This window comes from Papaver somniferum, chromosome 5, assembly GCF_003573695.1.
Source record: "Papaver somniferum cultivar HN1 chromosome 5, ASM357369v1, whole genome shotgun sequence".
Classification (NCBI taxonomy): Eukaryota; Viridiplantae; Streptophyta; class Magnoliopsida; order Ranunculales; family Papaveraceae; genus Papaver; species Papaver somniferum.
The window spans coordinates 180,045,613-180,064,049 of record NC_039362.1 but is presented as its reverse complement, the minus strand read 5'-3'; the positions used below and the strand labels follow the sequence as shown (position 1 = coordinate 180,064,049).

Sequence of the window (18,437 nt, the reverse complement as noted above, 5' to 3'; positions counted from 1 at the left end):
CAAAGGAAGAGTCAATAAAATCATTCAAATTCAAATAATCTGATTTCTTATCAGGCGTTTCTTCGACTACGGACTTCCCCTTAAAACGACTTGAGGAAGCACCATCCGTTCTCTCACCATGTAAGCTCCAAGTGGTGTATGTCTTGTCGACACCATGCTCATACAGATGGGTCATAACCAGCGAGAATCCATGTCGATGTCTATTTTCACATTTTCTACACGGGCAAGAACACATTTTTGCACAAGTACCATTTGCCATTGCAAAACCAATGGATTTTCTAACCTCTTGTCTGTATTCTGGTCTATAATTGTCTGTTATACGCATCAAAGATTTATCCACAAAATTTGACATCCTACAAACAAGCAAAATACTATGTCTTAGTAACCTAAGTTTATAAACTAAACCTAAATATCTCACAGATGTATCAACATATTACAGTAGAATACAATTCACAACAACATATATGATCCTCAATTTCTAAAACTAATAAACCCCAGATGTTGAAAAAACGTCGATTAAGAAAACAATAAAAGAAATACCTTAATTAGCTGAAGATAACCTAGGAGAAGCGATAGATTCAGAAATCTTAATCAAACTCAATCCTTCTATGATAACTCGATTAAGCTTAAATCATTAATGAAAATCGACCAGTCACAAAAGAATCGGTTGAGTCAATTTTTTTGATGAAGTTTCCTGCAACTGAATCCCAAATTGAATATGATGAATTTTCTGGTGAAATCGATGGCGGTTGCGGGACATACCAAGAAGTCGGTGAGATGTGAAATAAATGGAGGTGAAAGATATAAGATATAGTAATGTCTCAACCGTTTTTCTATCCACGCATTAAGTTGTTTATCTACCCCCTAACTGATTCTTATTCTAATTTTCAGATATATTAAATGAAAAGCTAATTTCAGAGGATTTTAATTTTCTTTTCATATTTTAATTTTATTTTCTGATTTTCGGTAATTAAAATGAAGAGTTATAATGGGAAAAATGTTGGAGAAAACAGCCAGAATCAATGGGAGACTGGGTAGCCCTTGAGTGTGAGAAGAAATTGGGAGATGATAGTAGTAATATAGGCGCTAATAGTAGTAAAGGAGGGTAACCATGTAACTTGGAAATTTAAGTTGAGGACAAGAAGGTAATTACCCAAAACCCTTCTGAAACTCCGTAATAGATACCAATTATTGCATTACAAAATCCCGATTTCGTGTAGTGTTTAGAAGAGATGAAATTAAATGATGTTTGAGAGGAATGATTAGAGATGAGTATTGTGGTAATTGAACTGATGGGGTAGAAATTTCAGATGGAATCAGGTTTTAAGTGATTAGTTGATGAATCAGTGAATTAGGGTTCTTAATTTTAAACTGAATGTTTGGAGAGAATTTGGGAGAAGAAATAGATGAAACATAAATATTTCCGGTAGTGTTTGAATCTCAATCAGGTAGAGGTTAAGTAGTCACAAAGGATTAAAACTGGTGTTTAAGGTAATTCTTTTCATGTAATTGAATCTCTTATTAAGATATGTTTTCAAGATTGAAGTAATTATTGTATTAGTCATGAAGTGAAGAAGGTTATTGTGGATGTTGATAATTTTAGAATATAATAAGAGTTACACGTGGTGTTGGTTTGCTGATTTCAGGTTGTTGGAGTTGTTTAGGAAGTTTAATTGCAAAGTTTATAGGATGAATTAGAATTTTAGGATATGAGATTTGAGTTCTGTATATGCAGTTGGACAATGTTATCTCATTTGAAGCTTATAGGTATGAAGTGGGTTTATTGTGGTTGTAGTTGTCTTTGCAAGTAGTTACAGTTTATAGAATGGATAGTGATGTTGCTGAGGTTGGTGGTGGTATTGAATTGAAATTGGATGAGTTAAATGGAGTTACAGTTGTACCTAAGGGAATTGGTGGAGTAGATGTAACTGTGTTAAACTGAATTGAAGTAGGGTTAACTCTTGGTTCAGTTGCAGCTGTTGTAGTTATCGGGTGGAGGTTGTGACTGTGAATGGTTTCAGTATGGAGGTTATGCTATTGAGATTTGAGGAGAAGGTAAATATTGAATAAAGTTGTGATAATAGTGATGTATGTAGTGAGGTGAATAAAAGTTTGTTGGCGTGGGAATGATGATAGTTGTGTTAAACTGCAGTTGAATTTTATGGAGCTAGTATAAAGAATTGTATTTGATTTAAGTTGTAGTGAAGTCATAAGGTTTATGGATAAACAGATTTTATGAGTTGTTGTGTTACTGAAGTATTGGAATGAGGGTTACATGATTGTGTTGAATTGAATCTCTCTTGTGGAAGCTTGTAAATTCCATTGCAGGTAGGTTGTGTTGTTGTTGTGCATCAATTCTCAGCTACAAATTGGAAAGAATGGATTGATACGATGAACATGTATAAGTTGATTTAGGGTTAGAGTTGGTAGTTGTGCAAGAACCCTTGGTCTATTCTTTGGCTCAGGCCTAAATTGTTAGTTTTACTGAATGAATAGATTCAGTCTGACTCAGTTTTCTTTTTTGTCTGACTTAGTTTGTCTGACTCATTCTATTTCTATTGTTACTCGTTTGACTAGACTAGTTGACCAGACCCAGTGGACCGTTGACTTGACCTAGATTTTGACATTGTTGACCGTTAGATGACTCTATTGACCGTTATCTATGACGTTAGTTGACCAGTAACTTTTCCGATCACCTGTAGACTTTTCCGATGACTATTTCAGCTAGTTTCCGACCGCTTTTTCTCTCCTTTTGTTAACCAATTTGGAAATAGACTATCATTGAAAACTTAATAAAGAAAGAGGTAGAAGAGAGTCATAGAACGAAAATTCAGATACAGCAACGGATATCGACTGGGATTCTGAAAGACCATTTATATATCATTTTCATGTTGATTCAGATGGTAATTACAAGTTCAAGATGACGACAATGATGAGGATGATCGTGGATAAAAAATTGTAGATTGAGAATCTTGAATTGGAGTGGTTTGCCTTCAATATCAGGATTTGTAACTTTCTTGTAATAATTAAGTTATTTGTATCTTTCATGTAATTATTAAGTTTTCATAAACTGTGAGCATGATGAGTCTTTGATTCCCTTGAGCATGTTTGTATGAATTGAATGAGTATGTTGACTGATATGCGTTGCTCGGTCTCTCCGTGAGAAGTGTCTGTGCTCTCTACAGATTCTCACTATAAGTGTTTATTAGGTGTGGAATTGGCATTAATATTATCTTATTAGGTGTGGAATTGGCATCAATATTACCAACTCGGTCTGAAAGGACCTAATAATAAGATATTAGGGGTGTAACCATCTCTCAATAAGATTTATTAGGTTTGAAATTGGCATCAATATATATACATATTTTATCCGGGGAGACTGGTCGTATGCTTATTATGCTTGATTGTTCAGTCTTAATAGGTGACTGGAGTATTATGATCTTACTTTTCCTACAAGTCGGATCATAGTAATCAAACCTTATTTTATTTTCTAGACTTTGATGGTCATACCTGAACCGTGGGATATACGTATTTCGTGTGGATGGCGTTATCATTTGAGATGGGGGTTATTATAGCATCTTACTCTCATTAGAGTGAGATGAGGTTAGAATATTTATATTTAGGTTGTTCGAAGTCATTTCTCGTAGATCCACCCGGTGGTAGATCTTTAGTAGATATTTTTAATGGATTCAATATCTAGGGAGAAGAATTGGAGCAATCTTCTGCTTTGTGTTATGTGTGAAAGATGTTTAATCATTTTCTCAAGTGGAACTGTGAAGCATCTTAGTGATTACCTGGACGTTGTATTTGTTTCCACTGAGCACCCCTTTTAGGATGATGTGCTCACTCGTTTCCACTTCAGTTTTTCAGTTGTTCGAAGAGATGGCGCGCGCGAAGATATCTGTTCTCGTAGCTAAAAGATTAAATGAATCTAGAGATGTCGTATATATCTCTTACATGTGCTTTTTTTGTTTTTGTAATCTGTAAAACAACATATTATTATAGTCATATCACTCGAGAGGTTTTCATTTAAATAATTTCAGAGTGTATGGATTAGTTCTGTGTTAACTTTTGTATAGGTTTCTCATTTTGATGTTTAGCCATTAAATCCATAATGCCTCGTTATGTAGTTAATCTCTTGAATTAATAAGTAGCTTAATTTTCGGGGCGCTACATAAATTTTTTTTAAAGAACTGAAGGATTCGACCATCCATTTTGAGTTTTTTACAGAGCTTATGCGGTTTTAGACATTGTTATCGATGCCTTGATTGAATTTCGTAAATAAGGTCGGGTTAGTTGTGTAAATGCAATAGATAAGATGGACTAAAACCTAATATCATATGGACTGCATGTAATAAAATATAAAGAAAACCATGGCCTAATTATAAAATTTTGAATTTTTTGGTGGGCTAAACATGAGAACAAAGTGATTTAAAATATTATATTGATAAAGGTAAAATGTGCTTAAAGTAGAAACCTGTTTTGTGGCATACTCCTTTTTTCTTTTTTTTTTATGCATACTAAACGATGGTACCATCTAGGGTATGCATATAAGGGGTGTCCTAACAACGGGTAGATTATTAAGTTATCCTAAATTATTTAAATTACTTACACCTAAACTAATCAAAGTTAAAATCAAAATTAAAATCAGTTCAATTATTCTTCTTTTGTTCTCCCTCTCAAACCGTTTGAACATAAATTATTTAGATAATGGATGTCATTATTTAGATAATGGATGTCCAAGTATTAGCCGAACATAGTATCGTTGTTCAAACATTTTGAATAATTAGCCTAACCTAGGCTGTTGTTTTGGAAAATATTAAGTTCGTCTGATTCGACTTTGGTTGATTTTTCGCCGAACTTTTGACTTGAATCGGAGATCCATTTATGTTCATCTGGTTTTGGTATTGCTAAATTTTGAGCTGAAAATTATAATGTAAGCCACCTCTTAATTAAACTACAAAGAATAAATTTAAGGTTCCGCTAACTACTAAACGAGTTCGAATGAGTCGAACCATAAACAAAAATTCAAATACTTCGGTCCGGCTTTAAATTTATAAGCCGAATGGTTCTTCGTGCTTAAAGTTCCGTCTTTGGTTTTCAACCGAACCTAAAACAGATCTCCGAAAAAAATCAAAATTCTTGATGAATTCAACCTAATGAAAGGAGACTAAACATCTTATACAACTATCCATGTTTATCATTAGCATAAAGTTCCTCATCACCCATTTTGAATCATAAAATTCCCAGATTTCTCATAAATCTTTTTAAGACTTAGGTTTTTTTCACTTCTTCTTCCTCTCAAAACCATTATGCAAACCGCCACCAAGGATGCATATGTAGCCGTTTGGTTTATGCATCAACTAATTTTCCATTACAACTAATAAAACCGTTTTAGAAAAGAGATACTCACTTTTTCAATTTGGCCTATTTTTAGGCAAAAATGAAACTGTGAAAGTATCTCTTTCCTGAAATAGAGGTAGTAGAGGCCTAAAAATATCATTCCAACGAAAAAAAAGATATATAACGAATTATGGAGCCACCGCAAAAGATGCATAAAAGTTTATACATTCGTATTTTGGTTTATGCATCCACTGATTTGGTTATGCAACCGCTAAAAATGATTTATATACCTCAAAAATAGCATTCCAACAAAAAAAAAAATAAATAATGCGTTATGCAATCAGCGTTGTTTCATTTTTCTTCGATAGGCTCTCCCCACCGTTGCAGCGATGTTCTAATATGTTTAGCAAATGTTGATTTCTTTGTTTTCAATTATATTTTGACATGGTAGGGATGTGTAAATTAGTCATCATGATCGCTTCGGTTTGTGTTCATCCAATTTTTAGTTAGGTCAAGAAATAAGATTTCCTTGGGATCGTTGTGCTATATGTTTGGAGACGCCATTTTTTTTTCTTTTGGATAATGTTTCGAGACACCCATACTCTGACCGAAATCCCACCTTTTAATTGCATTTAAAATCTCTGTTGTTGCTGATGGATCTATTTATCGAAAGATTTGATCAAGAATTTTATTCATTTTTCTGACCTTTTTACCCTTCCATTTTCCCCGAAAAAGATGAACTAATCAAAGAGCATGCAACACCAGAGATATAACCTTGCGTATATGTTTCTTTTAATGAAAAATAGATCGATAACAAATAAACATCCGTATTAACCTTTGCCGTTCAACACTCTAAATATTTATTTATTTAGTATTTTTGATTGGTCAAAATGAAATTCATGCAACACCCTAAATTTTTATAAGAGCCACCATATCAAGTACAACATTTGCTATTAGATGATAATAAATAATAAGGGTAAATTAATGATAAATTAGACCCTTGAATCCAAAGCCAAAATAGTACTGAGATTCATTGGCTTCATATATTTCTCATCACCAATCATGAACTTGGAAACAATAAGTCTGTTAGCGCGCTCACTTGGATGGAAAGCATCCCAAAAGGCATATACGTCTCTGTTAGGGCAAAGGTTAGATACAGCTGTGCAAAGCCCTATTCCATTATACGGCCCTTGTCCACAACAAGCAATCTTTGAGGTAACAAAGCCTACACAAAAATAAATATTAGTATACTTTTTTCAGACCATCGGAAAATTATTCATGGAAAATCTGAACGACTGAAATTGTGTAATTGACAACATTTTAGTTGCTTAATTACCAAAAGCTTGTGGATTACTGATGAAATCGTTGTGCATTTCGAAAGCGTTGGCGCTGATAAATACGTGATCACCAGCTTCCTTGTTGAGTCCATTCAGCATCTGTTCTAGGGCAGGGTTAAATAACCTTGCTGCCTTTTGTAGTTGTGGGTCACATTGTCCGGTTAGAGCTTGTCTGATTCCTATCTCTGCTGGCACACAACCCAGTGGACCGGTTCCTGTCACAAGTACCCGTCTTGCTCCCAAATTATACAGCCTCTGATTCATTTCATATCAAGTAAAGTTATTAAATGATGTTAATATTTAGCAATTAATTTCTAATCCCTTGAAAACTAAACGAGATCAGAGTGGACCATTGTGTTCTAAGATCCACCTACATTTTGCAAAAATTGACATATTATACAAGACATAGCCTACTAATCAAAATTTACATCCCCCATTTGCTCTCATTGTGTAAAAACTTGAAACGTAATTCACTCTGAATTAGGAAAAACAAGGAAGAAGAATTATTTTTTTTTAGAAAAAATTAAATCTAAATATACTTACAGATAAAATTTTCTTGTATTCGACAATGAGGAAAGAAACGTAATCTTCGATGGAGAACTGTCGAGATCTGGCTGAGAGTGGAACTAGATAGTAATTGTTAACGAAATCATTTCCACCAAGAGTTATGAGTACAAGAGCTGAGTTTACTAGTGTTTGGGCTTCATCTTCTCCAATTAACGCACTTAATCTTTCTTGATATTGCTCGAAGTATTCCAATTGTTTGCCTATATGGATTATGTTAAACTGCAATTTACAAAACTCAGTTAGAATTATATTACTTCAAAATCTACCAGGACGATGGAAGTGCTTAATTGAGATGAAAAGTCACTCACAAATTGTGCTCCGGTGTCGCTGAGGATTCCAACCCCGGCTGACGCAAAATTGGCACCAACAAGTAGATCTTCTCCTTCCAACCTAGGGCTTAAATAAGGTAGTGTAGGTTCAGCACCAAGTTGTTCGCCTAATGATCACAAAAAATTTAGTTATCAAATCGTTAATAATGAGTAATGATTCATGAATCACTAATTTCAAAATGTAAAAGTTGTATAGAAAATGCAGAAAAGAAAGAAAATGTATGAGAAAACCTAACTGATAAGATCTGGCATGTTAAGGCCATTAGAGAAACGTCCGGTTGGCCGACCAGTTGGGTAATCAATACCATACGGCGGTGAATCGGCACGGGCACTTGTTATAAGATAGTTGTTATTCCCGTTATCGACAAGTGAATCACCGAAAACAAAAAATGCTCGAGCGTTAACTTGTTGATCAGGTGAAACTGTGACTGCTAAGAAGTATGTTACTAAGAAGAAGACAGAAGTAATGCCTAATTTTGAGTTAATTCTATCCATGGCTCCTAATTCTCACTCTAACTATCTCTAGCTCTTTCTTCCGATCAGACACAGGAATATCTTTGAGCAGCAAATGAATGAGTGAGTGAATGTAAATATGCAATTTGCAAATCAAGGGTATATATAATGGTTAGGGTTTTTGTTTCTCAATTTGCAAGCGTGTCTGTGTCATGTGTATATGTACTGTTAGGGTTGTTAGAAATATTTAAGGAACCTCTCTTATTTAATATGAGTGCAAGAGATTACCTACCTCTTTAATAAATCGAAATAAATCTAAATTAAAAGTAACAACCAATGCAATCGCATAAAATCATTTATAGTACACCAAAATATGGACAAAATTGAGGACAAAAATTTGTTCGAACCAGACCCAAATACCAGTAGTGTACGTAAATTGTTCTGATCTTCAAGTGCAACATGCACAAAATCATTTTAGATCAATGTGGTCTGGATTTCTCTAGAACATCGAACACAGGCGTACAACTGGATATGCATCAGAGCAGTGCTGTATTTAGTATTTGATGAGATTATCAAAGCATACCTCATAAATATGCCTAACCAATGAACAATCCATATATATCGACTTCATGAACGCGACATCATCCACTAAATGTACGCGTCATTTTTCTACATATATAAGAATGTCAGTGTCAGACAATTTCTTTGATTCCCCTTATTGGCTTTATAGTCCTGTTTCGACAATGATAGTCACTACTAAGTACTACACTAACTTACATCGGCTGATGAACTCCAACGTACAGTCCAACTTGTGTGATTATGACTTCTTTTTTCCTCTGGCAAAAAAAGAAAAGAAAAAAGAAACAAACAAACAAAAAAAAACTTGTGTGATTATGACTTATTTTCGTAATACAATATCAAAATTCAAAAACACAAAATTATCACGAGAAAGAAAAGAAAAATCAATGCAAACTCTGGTTGGTTACGAGTATAGTACAACTAGTCTACCCTTCCATACCTTTGGTAGTGAAATAATCAATTTTCAAACCGGACTAGTCACAATCTCATAGTATTATTAAGTCACCAAACAATAACCCAAAGTCTTAGGTGTTAGGTTTTCTGTTTATGGGGTTGAATTTCTAATATGACTAGTGACTACTGACTAATAACAACCCAAACATAATACTTAAACTTTTTAAGCCAGGTTTCTCTTTATATCTCTCTACGGTCTACATTGTGGGTTATTTATGAAGGTGCATATATAACAAATGAAGAATGCTCTACCTAACATCGTATGTGTAAAGGTGTAAAATGGGCTAGAAGAGATCAAATTGAGCTTTGGAGCCACCTATGCGCACTCACCCTTCTATGTGGCTCCGCCTCTGATCAGTATCCTTTCACTGCCTTGGTAGTATTTTAGATTTTCCCACATAAATGAAAAAGGGACTGCTAAAGTTGATTAAACACTTCAGCTAATTGAGACTTAAGAAATGCCTTCTTTCTACTGATAGGCTTATGTCCCAAGTCGCCACTCCAATTGATATGTTTAGTTACTTCCTTAGCTACACCAAACCAACCATTATGAAAGCTAACGACATCACAAGCAATACCTCTTTGATATAAGGAAAGTGCATGTGACAGACAAGAGATTCTCTTTTAGCTATGAAGGTAAAAGGAAATACTCAAATGTGAAAGGCAGTAATAAATAGACTATATAAAGCACTAATAATCTACATTGATAAAATCTATACAACTTTTTTTGATCAAAAAGAAGGGGATTGCATAAAGAAGAGAAATATACAAGTATGTTCTCAGAACAAAACACAAAAAACTGCCAAACTGCGGCTGACAAGCGGCACTTCAGAAATAAGTGTGTGGCTAATTCAACGGAGCAATTGCAAGAGAGCACTTACTAGCAAGACAAATGCTCTGCCTCACACTTATTTGGCCTGTTAAACTACTAGCATGTACCTTTATTTCCTTCATCCATAATAGTAGCATGTCCCCGGGCTTGGTAATACTGTAGTGCTCTTGTAATCCACTAGAATGTGGTACATCTATAAGGTAGCTTCTAATTGTTGCTTCCAACTCTTTGCATCGACTGCAGCCTACAGTAAACACCACATTAATCATACACATTACTTTAGTATCATCCAAGGTTGACCATAGATTATTAAGACAATGTGTAGTTGGAAGATCAAAAACAGAAAAGCATAAACAGATCCTTATCTACGACGTTCCCCGGAATGGTTTATCCCTCCATTGAACGAACACCTACGAGACTCAATATGTTCAATAAAAGGTTGAGAGAGTGAGGATTTAAAGGATGTATGGAGTTTCAATTGTCTGAGTCCCCTACATGAGACCAAGGCAGCTATCAAGCCATTCACAGTCAAGCCGTCCACGTGTAATATAGTCACAACCAGGAAGCAGCTGGTACTAGCTAGTGCTAAGAGGCCGACATCAGTTACAGAACAATACGACAAATTTATCTGCACCAGATACAGTTGATCATTAGCTAGAGAACCAAAAGACAGTTCTCACCACATAAAAATCAAAAATAGATGCTAGGGAATGGTGACCTCCCTTACCTGTTTCAGGCTTTGGGAAATATGAGCAAGTAGAGCCATTCCGGAATCATCAATATTGAAGCAGCTTTTTATGTCCAGTTTGGCAAGTCGCTTACAACCCTGAGCAATGGCTGAGAAACCCGTAGACGAAATATTAGGACATCCTCGCATTTCTAGAATATTTATCTTTGTGCATTTTGATAAGGAAAATTCCTTGTTTGGTCCTAGGCCCATATAGTTATTTATAGTAGGGTCCAACCGGATTTTTTTTTTATCCGGAGGTCCAAAATTAATTAAAACATGGAAATGTGCATAATGCCCATTACTGCCAAACGTGTGTGTCTACACTGCTTACAAATTTGAGTACATATCTGGTACACTGCTTAAAAATTCGAGTACATATTTGCTACACTGCTTAAAAATTTGAGTACATATCTGTCGCACTGCTTAGAAATCTGAGTACATATCTGTCGTACTGTTTACAAATCCGATTATACATCTGAATGCTTACAAATTCGAGCACATATTTGCAGCACTGCTTCCAGGTAGAGTACAAATCTGTAAGAATCAATGATAAATAAATTATAAAACGTGTTACATCACATACATTGTGATGATTATAATTTTTCTTCGACTGTATTGCCATGCTTCTGGGGAAAGCAAGGATCTTCTATTATCGTTTTCTTCTTAACTGCATATAGATTGACTCGCTTTACGTACTGCTAGTGTCAATGCCTGCAGACACACAAAAATTAAAACGTTCATCATAGGGGCCATAACTTATACCCAAACATACAGAGTCTAATTTGAGGAACCATACAAACCAATGCAAATAAAACTCATAATGCACGACAAATGGTCTCCACCAATAAATCCAGAATTTAATGAACCTGAAAAACTGTGGGCTGCACGGTGATATTACTGACTGAGCCATCCTGCTCTGTCGCGGTCTCCACCAATAAATCCTGCAGAAATACATCGAAGTCTGGTCAACAAAAGCAGCAATCTCATAGAAATCCAGTCATAATATAACTGAAAAACTATATTACTTCTGCTGAAATAAGTCGTGCAACTATGTTTTTTGTTTTTACTAGTTTCTTACAGTTAATCGACAACCAAAAAACTAAACTGGAAGCACATAATTGGCATTCTTGATGCCCCTGCCATTAATCCAAAGCATCTAATACACAAACAATTAATACATTAAGAAAAAGAAAAAAAACATTAGTATCAACAATGAGAAGACATTTACAGCATAAGCCGCGCTTTACCCCGAAGCTAACATTAGTAGTTTTCTTCAATCATAGCCATAAAGAATTTAAAAGGGGTGTAATTAAATTCAAATTGCCATGGGAGGTTACCAATGATTTTACCTGTCCATTGTTACCACATAATGAGAAATTTTTTATCAACAGTAGCTTAATCAAATCTAAGAAGACATTAATTTAACAGTAGCTTAATCAAATCTAGAAATTTTTTTATCAACAGTAGCTTAATCAAACGCAGGAGACATTAATTTAACATCTAAAATAAAAATAGTTCTAAGCAAGCACATGGATTGCAATTCGGTGGATCAATGAAGGAACCCCAACCTTGAGTGTTACTGAGAAAAGTACACATCTGTTCCAACAACGAAGTTCTCTATGTCACATTTGTTATGCAACTCAGATATGCGCACATATTAATAAATTTAATCTGCTTGCAAGGCTCTATTATTGTCATGGAAATATATACTCGATAGGATAATAAAATAGCAAAACCCAAACTCCTGAATCAGCTAATATCAATATAGAAGACAATGGTCATGGAAAAAATCAATTAATGTTCCACTGAAGAAGAATTCTTTTCAAAGACATCTAAATCAATTCTTGAGTTCTACGCCATGTCTCCAATTTATGCTCATTTCCTAAGCTTTATCAAAACCATTGTTTCATCTGATGTGTTCAACTTAGTCAGCATTAACAACTGTCCAGATGATAAATAAGAAAGTTAAGTTAACATATTAACTGAACCAAACCTGTGAGAGCAATCATTCTACACCGGAAAATCCCTATTATTGTGGCGATTTTTCAATAGCATTTTTCTCATCTTTGGTCGACTCTTCCTGCAAAGGAAAAATAAAGAAATGGTTAACCATTTAGTTGTATATAGAGCTGATAAAAAAAAGATCAACATTGGTGTCAGGAAGAAAAGACTGGAGCTAAAATGCATTCTTAAAAACGACAATCGTTGCAAGATAGGAATATTCTCTGATAGTAATTAACTTAAGGTTAGTTATTTGTATAAACGACTCATGGAGACTGTATTGGCTAATGCAACTCCATAGCAGTTGGGGCTTTAGTTCAATATTAACAGCTCAACACCATAGTACCAACTCCATATGCTCATCATCAACGGTCGGTTGTCTCCCAGCCAACTTTGATGTCGTTTGATACATATGGTTGAGAAGCAATACCAAAAGGCAGTACCAATGGAGTAACGGTGGTTTTGAGCAGCAAAAACAACACACGGCAAAAGGAAACACCAATGGAAGCCTATTCTGCACAGTAATCTACTTTTCATGGATTTCATAGGTACATCAGCGGGAGAAAAAGAAGCAATACCAAAAAGAGGGAAATTAAACCATGGTTGTGCCTGCAAAATGGCGAGTACAAACCTGTATATGAATACGTACCGCGTAAAACACATCAACAAAACTAGAATCTATTTCAGTATTTCACACACGTACTGAATCAAACACAACAAAAAGCACTTACTATCACTATGTGACATATGTACAAAAGATTCTTGAATTACAAATCAACTGCATGACAAGAATAGATGACAGATCTATGAAAAATAAGAGAATCGAAAGACATATTACCGTATTTAACATACTTACTGAAGGATAAGACTAAAAAGGTGACAAAACTATGAATCAAACACAACAAAGAGCACTTCATATCAGTATCTGACATATGTAATTGTGGATAATAACATCTGAATCTACAAACAAGCGTGGTTTTGAAGCGAAAAACAAAAAAATAATCAAATTAAGGAAGTTCTTTTCAGTATTCCATATATGTACCTATGATTCACAAGTAAAAATCAACTGCATGTCAAAAAAAACTTATAAATCTACAAATACAACAAAATCAAAACAGTTATATCTCAGTATTGCATATATGTACTTCTAGATCAAGCAAAAAAAAATTAAAAAACTATAAATACAACAAAATTAAAGCAATTTTTTATCAGTATTCCATATATGTACTGCTGATCCAAACAATTTGTAACAACAAACAAGCATGATCTGAACTATTTTCATCAAAAACTACCAGTACATCATATATGTATTGATGATTCATAAAGAAAAACAAAGTGAAAAAAATCTAAAACTAACAAAAAGAAACTAGTATAGGCAAATCTCATAACGAAATAAACAAAAAATGTGAGGATCCATCTAGATCTGACCTATTTTCACGAGAATAAACTAATCAAGCATGGAGATCGAAAAATCAAACATCAAAAAGGACCATATATATGTACAGATCGAAAAAATCACCAAACAATGCAAGATCAAGAAAAAGAAAAAGAAAATAGGTTCCCATTCATATCATCACCATCATCATTCCCAATATTTCCAATCATTCAGATTGTGTCCAGCACACAATACAACAATAATTTGATTGATGATGATAATTTCTTCCTAAATCTCATCAAATATAAAAATCTTTTTTGTTGAATACCTAGGGCTTAACTTGATTCATGTCTATGAACGCGAATTGAAACAGAAATGAGTTAAAGAGTGTGAGAGAACTTACACCGGAGTGAATCCCAGGACGATTGGTAGTACTCTTGAAAGTAGTAAAAAGAGAGATACAACAGATCAAAAGAACAATGAGTGGAAGAGATAATCGTTCTAATAATCCACGAAGTCTCCAGAGTTGTTTAAGCTGTCGATTTCCTCTCCTTCCAAACACATCTTCTGCCCTGAAAAACAAGCAAATACTCAGATGAGATGAGATCAGATCTAATGAGCACTAGAATTATCCTAATACAAAAAACTAGAAATTAAAGAATGAAGAAAATGAATGAAGAAAAAACAAGATTTCCCGCATCAGTAGAGAAGAGGAGAGGGAGAGGGGGAGAGAGAGAGAAACTGAATCTGAGAAGAAAAAGAATATGGAGAGAAATTGGCTTATGTTTCTGTTATATATAGTAAAGGCTATTTTGGGAATTTTAAAAATGCACGTAATATTTACACACGTGTGCAGGACCTGGGCTTAAAAAATTAGGTCCATTTTTTTCTTTTCTTTTAATTATGGACCTACCGTTACTGGGCTTTAGTGGGTGGACCTGCCACTAACTAAGAACACTAGAATAGTACCTATTGGTAATTCCTAATTTTGATAAAGATAAAATGGAATTATCAATAATATCCGTAGAATATGCCAAATTAATTATCTCCAGATTGGGACATCCACTAGCAATTAGTGCAATCCCCAAATCAGTTGTCGACGGGGACCTATATCAAAACAGAACAAGAAGAATAGTAAGGTCAAAATGTTATTTTCCCACTCCCAAATAACAAGAACTGCTTCACAACCCTGTTGGATGTACTGCCTTCAATTTATACAGTCTCACAAGAAAATTGAAATGACATGAAATTCATACGGCAAGAAATCACTAACCTGTACAGGTCTAGCTCAACCAATTTCGGACAATGCATGCCTACATGGATAAGCCCCTCATTGGTTATGTTTAAGCAAATACCTATTCTCAGAACAGAAAGCCTGGAACCTCTAGATATAGACTTCAACCCTGCATAGCAAATAAAAATGAGTAATAAAAAAAAAACATTGTGCTGCGACAAACAAGGAACTGTTTGGAGCAAGTTTAAAACCTTCATCATCGACTTCAGTATCTGTAAAATCCAGCTCCTCCAAGAAATGGCATCTCTTCCCAATGGAGATGAAAGCTTCCCTTGAGACCAGGCTACAAGATTCCATCCTGAGGGAAGTAAGTGAGGTGCATGAATTTGTGATGCTATCCACAGATAGACGAGTTATCTCACGACAGCATGAAATGTCTAACTTATTCAACTCTTTGTGCCACGCCACAAGTAAAGACAGACCATCATCCAGCACTCCTACACACTTGCTTAAGCTTAGGTCCCTTAGTGATATGCAGCAATCTCCAATAGCCTTCAGAGCTGAAGATGTAACCTGACAACCATCCAATTTGACAGACTGCAACACTGGATGCCTTTGCATGCAATCAGTTAGAGAAACTGTGACCTACACCAACACAAGTGTCAAAAATATTAGCAGAACGATAACCTTTCCAACTTATCAAGAAATTAATTACAAGTGTTGTTAACTTACGGGAGATCCATATGCTATCATAAGTTGACATAGAGATACAGCCCCATTTGTCACCGCAGAGAGACCAAGATGACTCACATTTGGACAGTTGGACATATTCAGTGTCTGCAATGATCAATGTATCGCCAATCTGTCAATAGAATGATTTAAGAGCTACACATGATTGCTTTAATTTGTAACGACTAGATGCCAAAAACCAATCATACTCTCAATTGACTCAAAATCAACATATAATGCGATACAAGTTTCAACTCCTTGAATGATATTGTAATACCTCTAACGACATGCTCCCTCGTCTGATATTAGCAAGACCTTCATCATCAATAAAGCAACATCCCACAAGAGCCAAGCTTTTGAGATACGGTAGTTCAAATATTGCTGGAAGACATTTGTTTGTTATCTGCAAAGTGATAACATAAACAGTTCAGTGAATATAACAACAACATTGTGATAATCTACGCAAATAGATAAGCTAATATTGTATCCGTTTATATCATTATATGGCAACTTAACAGCCTCATTGACACATAAATAGCATATGCATTCACAAATGCGCACAATCTAGTATGATTTTGCGTGTAACATAGACCAACAAACCAGAAAGCCTAGTTGTTCACCGTAACCAACTGACCTGTGCATATCACCCCCAAATATGATAAAACTTAACCAATTCAAATCCTTTAAGCATGGCAACTATATTGCCTCATTCACACATAAATAGCATGCGCTCACCAATGCCCACAACCTAGTAATAAAGCCTAGTTGGAAATGACCATCCTGTTGGCCTAGGCACTTCACCCCAATATGATGAAACCTACCATTTCAGCCTTTAATAAGATAAATTATTGCCTGAATACAATATAGCATTCGAATTGCCGGCGCAACGACCCTGAACCGGCAATTTCAATTAAAATTAACCAATTCAAATCCTTTAATGTGACAACTTTATCACCTCATTGACACATAGATAGCCATTGCACTTGCACACAACCTAGTCATGATAAATCAAATAAACCACAAACCAAGGGTGCAAGAAAATGTTCTTACCGGAATATAAGAAAGATCCAAACTCTGCAGTTGTTTACATTTGACAGCAACCAAACCAACCCCCAAATCGCTCAAACTAAAGCACCATTTCAAATCAAGTAATTTCAACTTCTTGCAACCAACAGCAATACAACCAGTACCCATATCTGAAATCAAGACACATCTAGATAACCATAATTTCTCCAAATTCTTGGCTTCACTAATCACAGAAGCAGTAGAATCATTAAGATTAATCCCATTTGATAAGTCAATCTCAGTCAATGTCAAGCAATTATTACCCACTAAACTTGAAACCCCCAAATGTGTAAAAAACTTAGACCTTGACAAATTGATTGATTTCAAACCAATTGATGATGAAATCAAACAAAGGGATTTGTCTGTAACCCTCGGGCATAATGAAAAATCAAGATTTGATACAAAAGGGTAACGGGTAAGGATTTTGTTCACCAGCTCTGTTGAGTATGGTTTTAAGGTTTTTCTGTGTTTTGATTCGAGGGAGTGAAATGACTTGCATACCAGTGAAAATGATTTGAGATCTAAATTAATGGAGATGATGAAAGGGAATCGAGGATTGTGAAGATGATTTCATCACTGAGGAATTTAAATGGTTTGAATCTTTCCATTTCTGAAGGAAAAAAACGGAGTACTGATTGAAGTAATTTGAGAGATTTTGAGATTGGGGTTTTTAAGGAAGATGAAGTTGCCCCAGAGGGAAATGTCCGTCTGTTGATATGACTTAGCCTACCTAGGGGTGCACATATCCTATCCATATCCGCCAATCCTACTCTATCCGCGAGTGTTTTAACCATATCCTATCCTATCTACTATTTGGCGGGTAGGGTAACGGGTAAAAATTTTCTTAACCACCATTAGATGGGTAGGGTGACGGATAAAGTTCGAAATTATCTTATCCTACCCGCCTATTTATCTAACAACCGTTAGTAGCAGTTGAAACCAGTAACTAGTAACCAGAAATCTGCCGTCCGTCGAAATTATCCCACGTCCGTCTCCTTTTATACACAACAGATCTGATTAAGACCTGACGCCTAACAGTAATTTCCTTTCTTCTTCTTTACCTCATCATCTTTTTCCTTTTCCGTCCTTCTCCACCATTTTTCCAAATCGATCAAACCTTACTCCAACCAATAACCGAATCATCTCCCACAAATTTCAGATCTACCGAACCAAATGTTCGTCCATTTTTTCCCTCAGTAATCCAATTTTAGGGCATTATAATTAATACCATTTGGTAATGGCGAAGTGGCTTAAAGCTGCCGAAGGTATGTAGAAATCTTCTTTAATTCATTTCTTTAAATCAATAATATATAATCTGATCAGTCTTGTTTTGTTAAATTTCTGGTGGATGATTGCAGGTGGAAATAGGAGCTTGTATTACTGTGTTATTTTTGGCAGTATTGACAAAGC

At 35.1% G+C, this 18,437-nt stretch overlaps 1 protein-coding gene and 1 pseudogene across 1 annotated transcript; both read right to left on the bottom strand.

Moving 5' to 3' along the window:
• Positions 1–6,167: 6,167 nt before the first annotated feature.
• On the bottom strand, positions 6,168–8,167 carry LOC113283830 (GDSL esterase/lipase At4g28780-like). The gene is made up of 5 exons (XM_026533218.1): positions 7,813–8,167; positions 7,556–7,683; positions 7,224–7,466; positions 6,680–6,935; positions 6,168–6,568 (listed from the first exon to the last, which is right to left on the bottom strand). The coding sequence occupies exons 1-5, from the start codon at positions 8,069–8,071 to the stop codon at positions 6,336–6,338; spliced, it is 1,119 nt and encodes a 372-aa protein (XP_026389003.1). The 5' UTR covers positions 8,072–8,167; the 3' UTR covers positions 6,168–6,335.
• A 4,113-nt stretch (positions 8,168–12,280) lies between these two features.
• Positions 12,281–17,704, bottom strand: LOC113283829 (annotated as a pseudogene).
• Between the last annotated feature and the right edge of the window lie 733 nt (positions 17,705–18,437).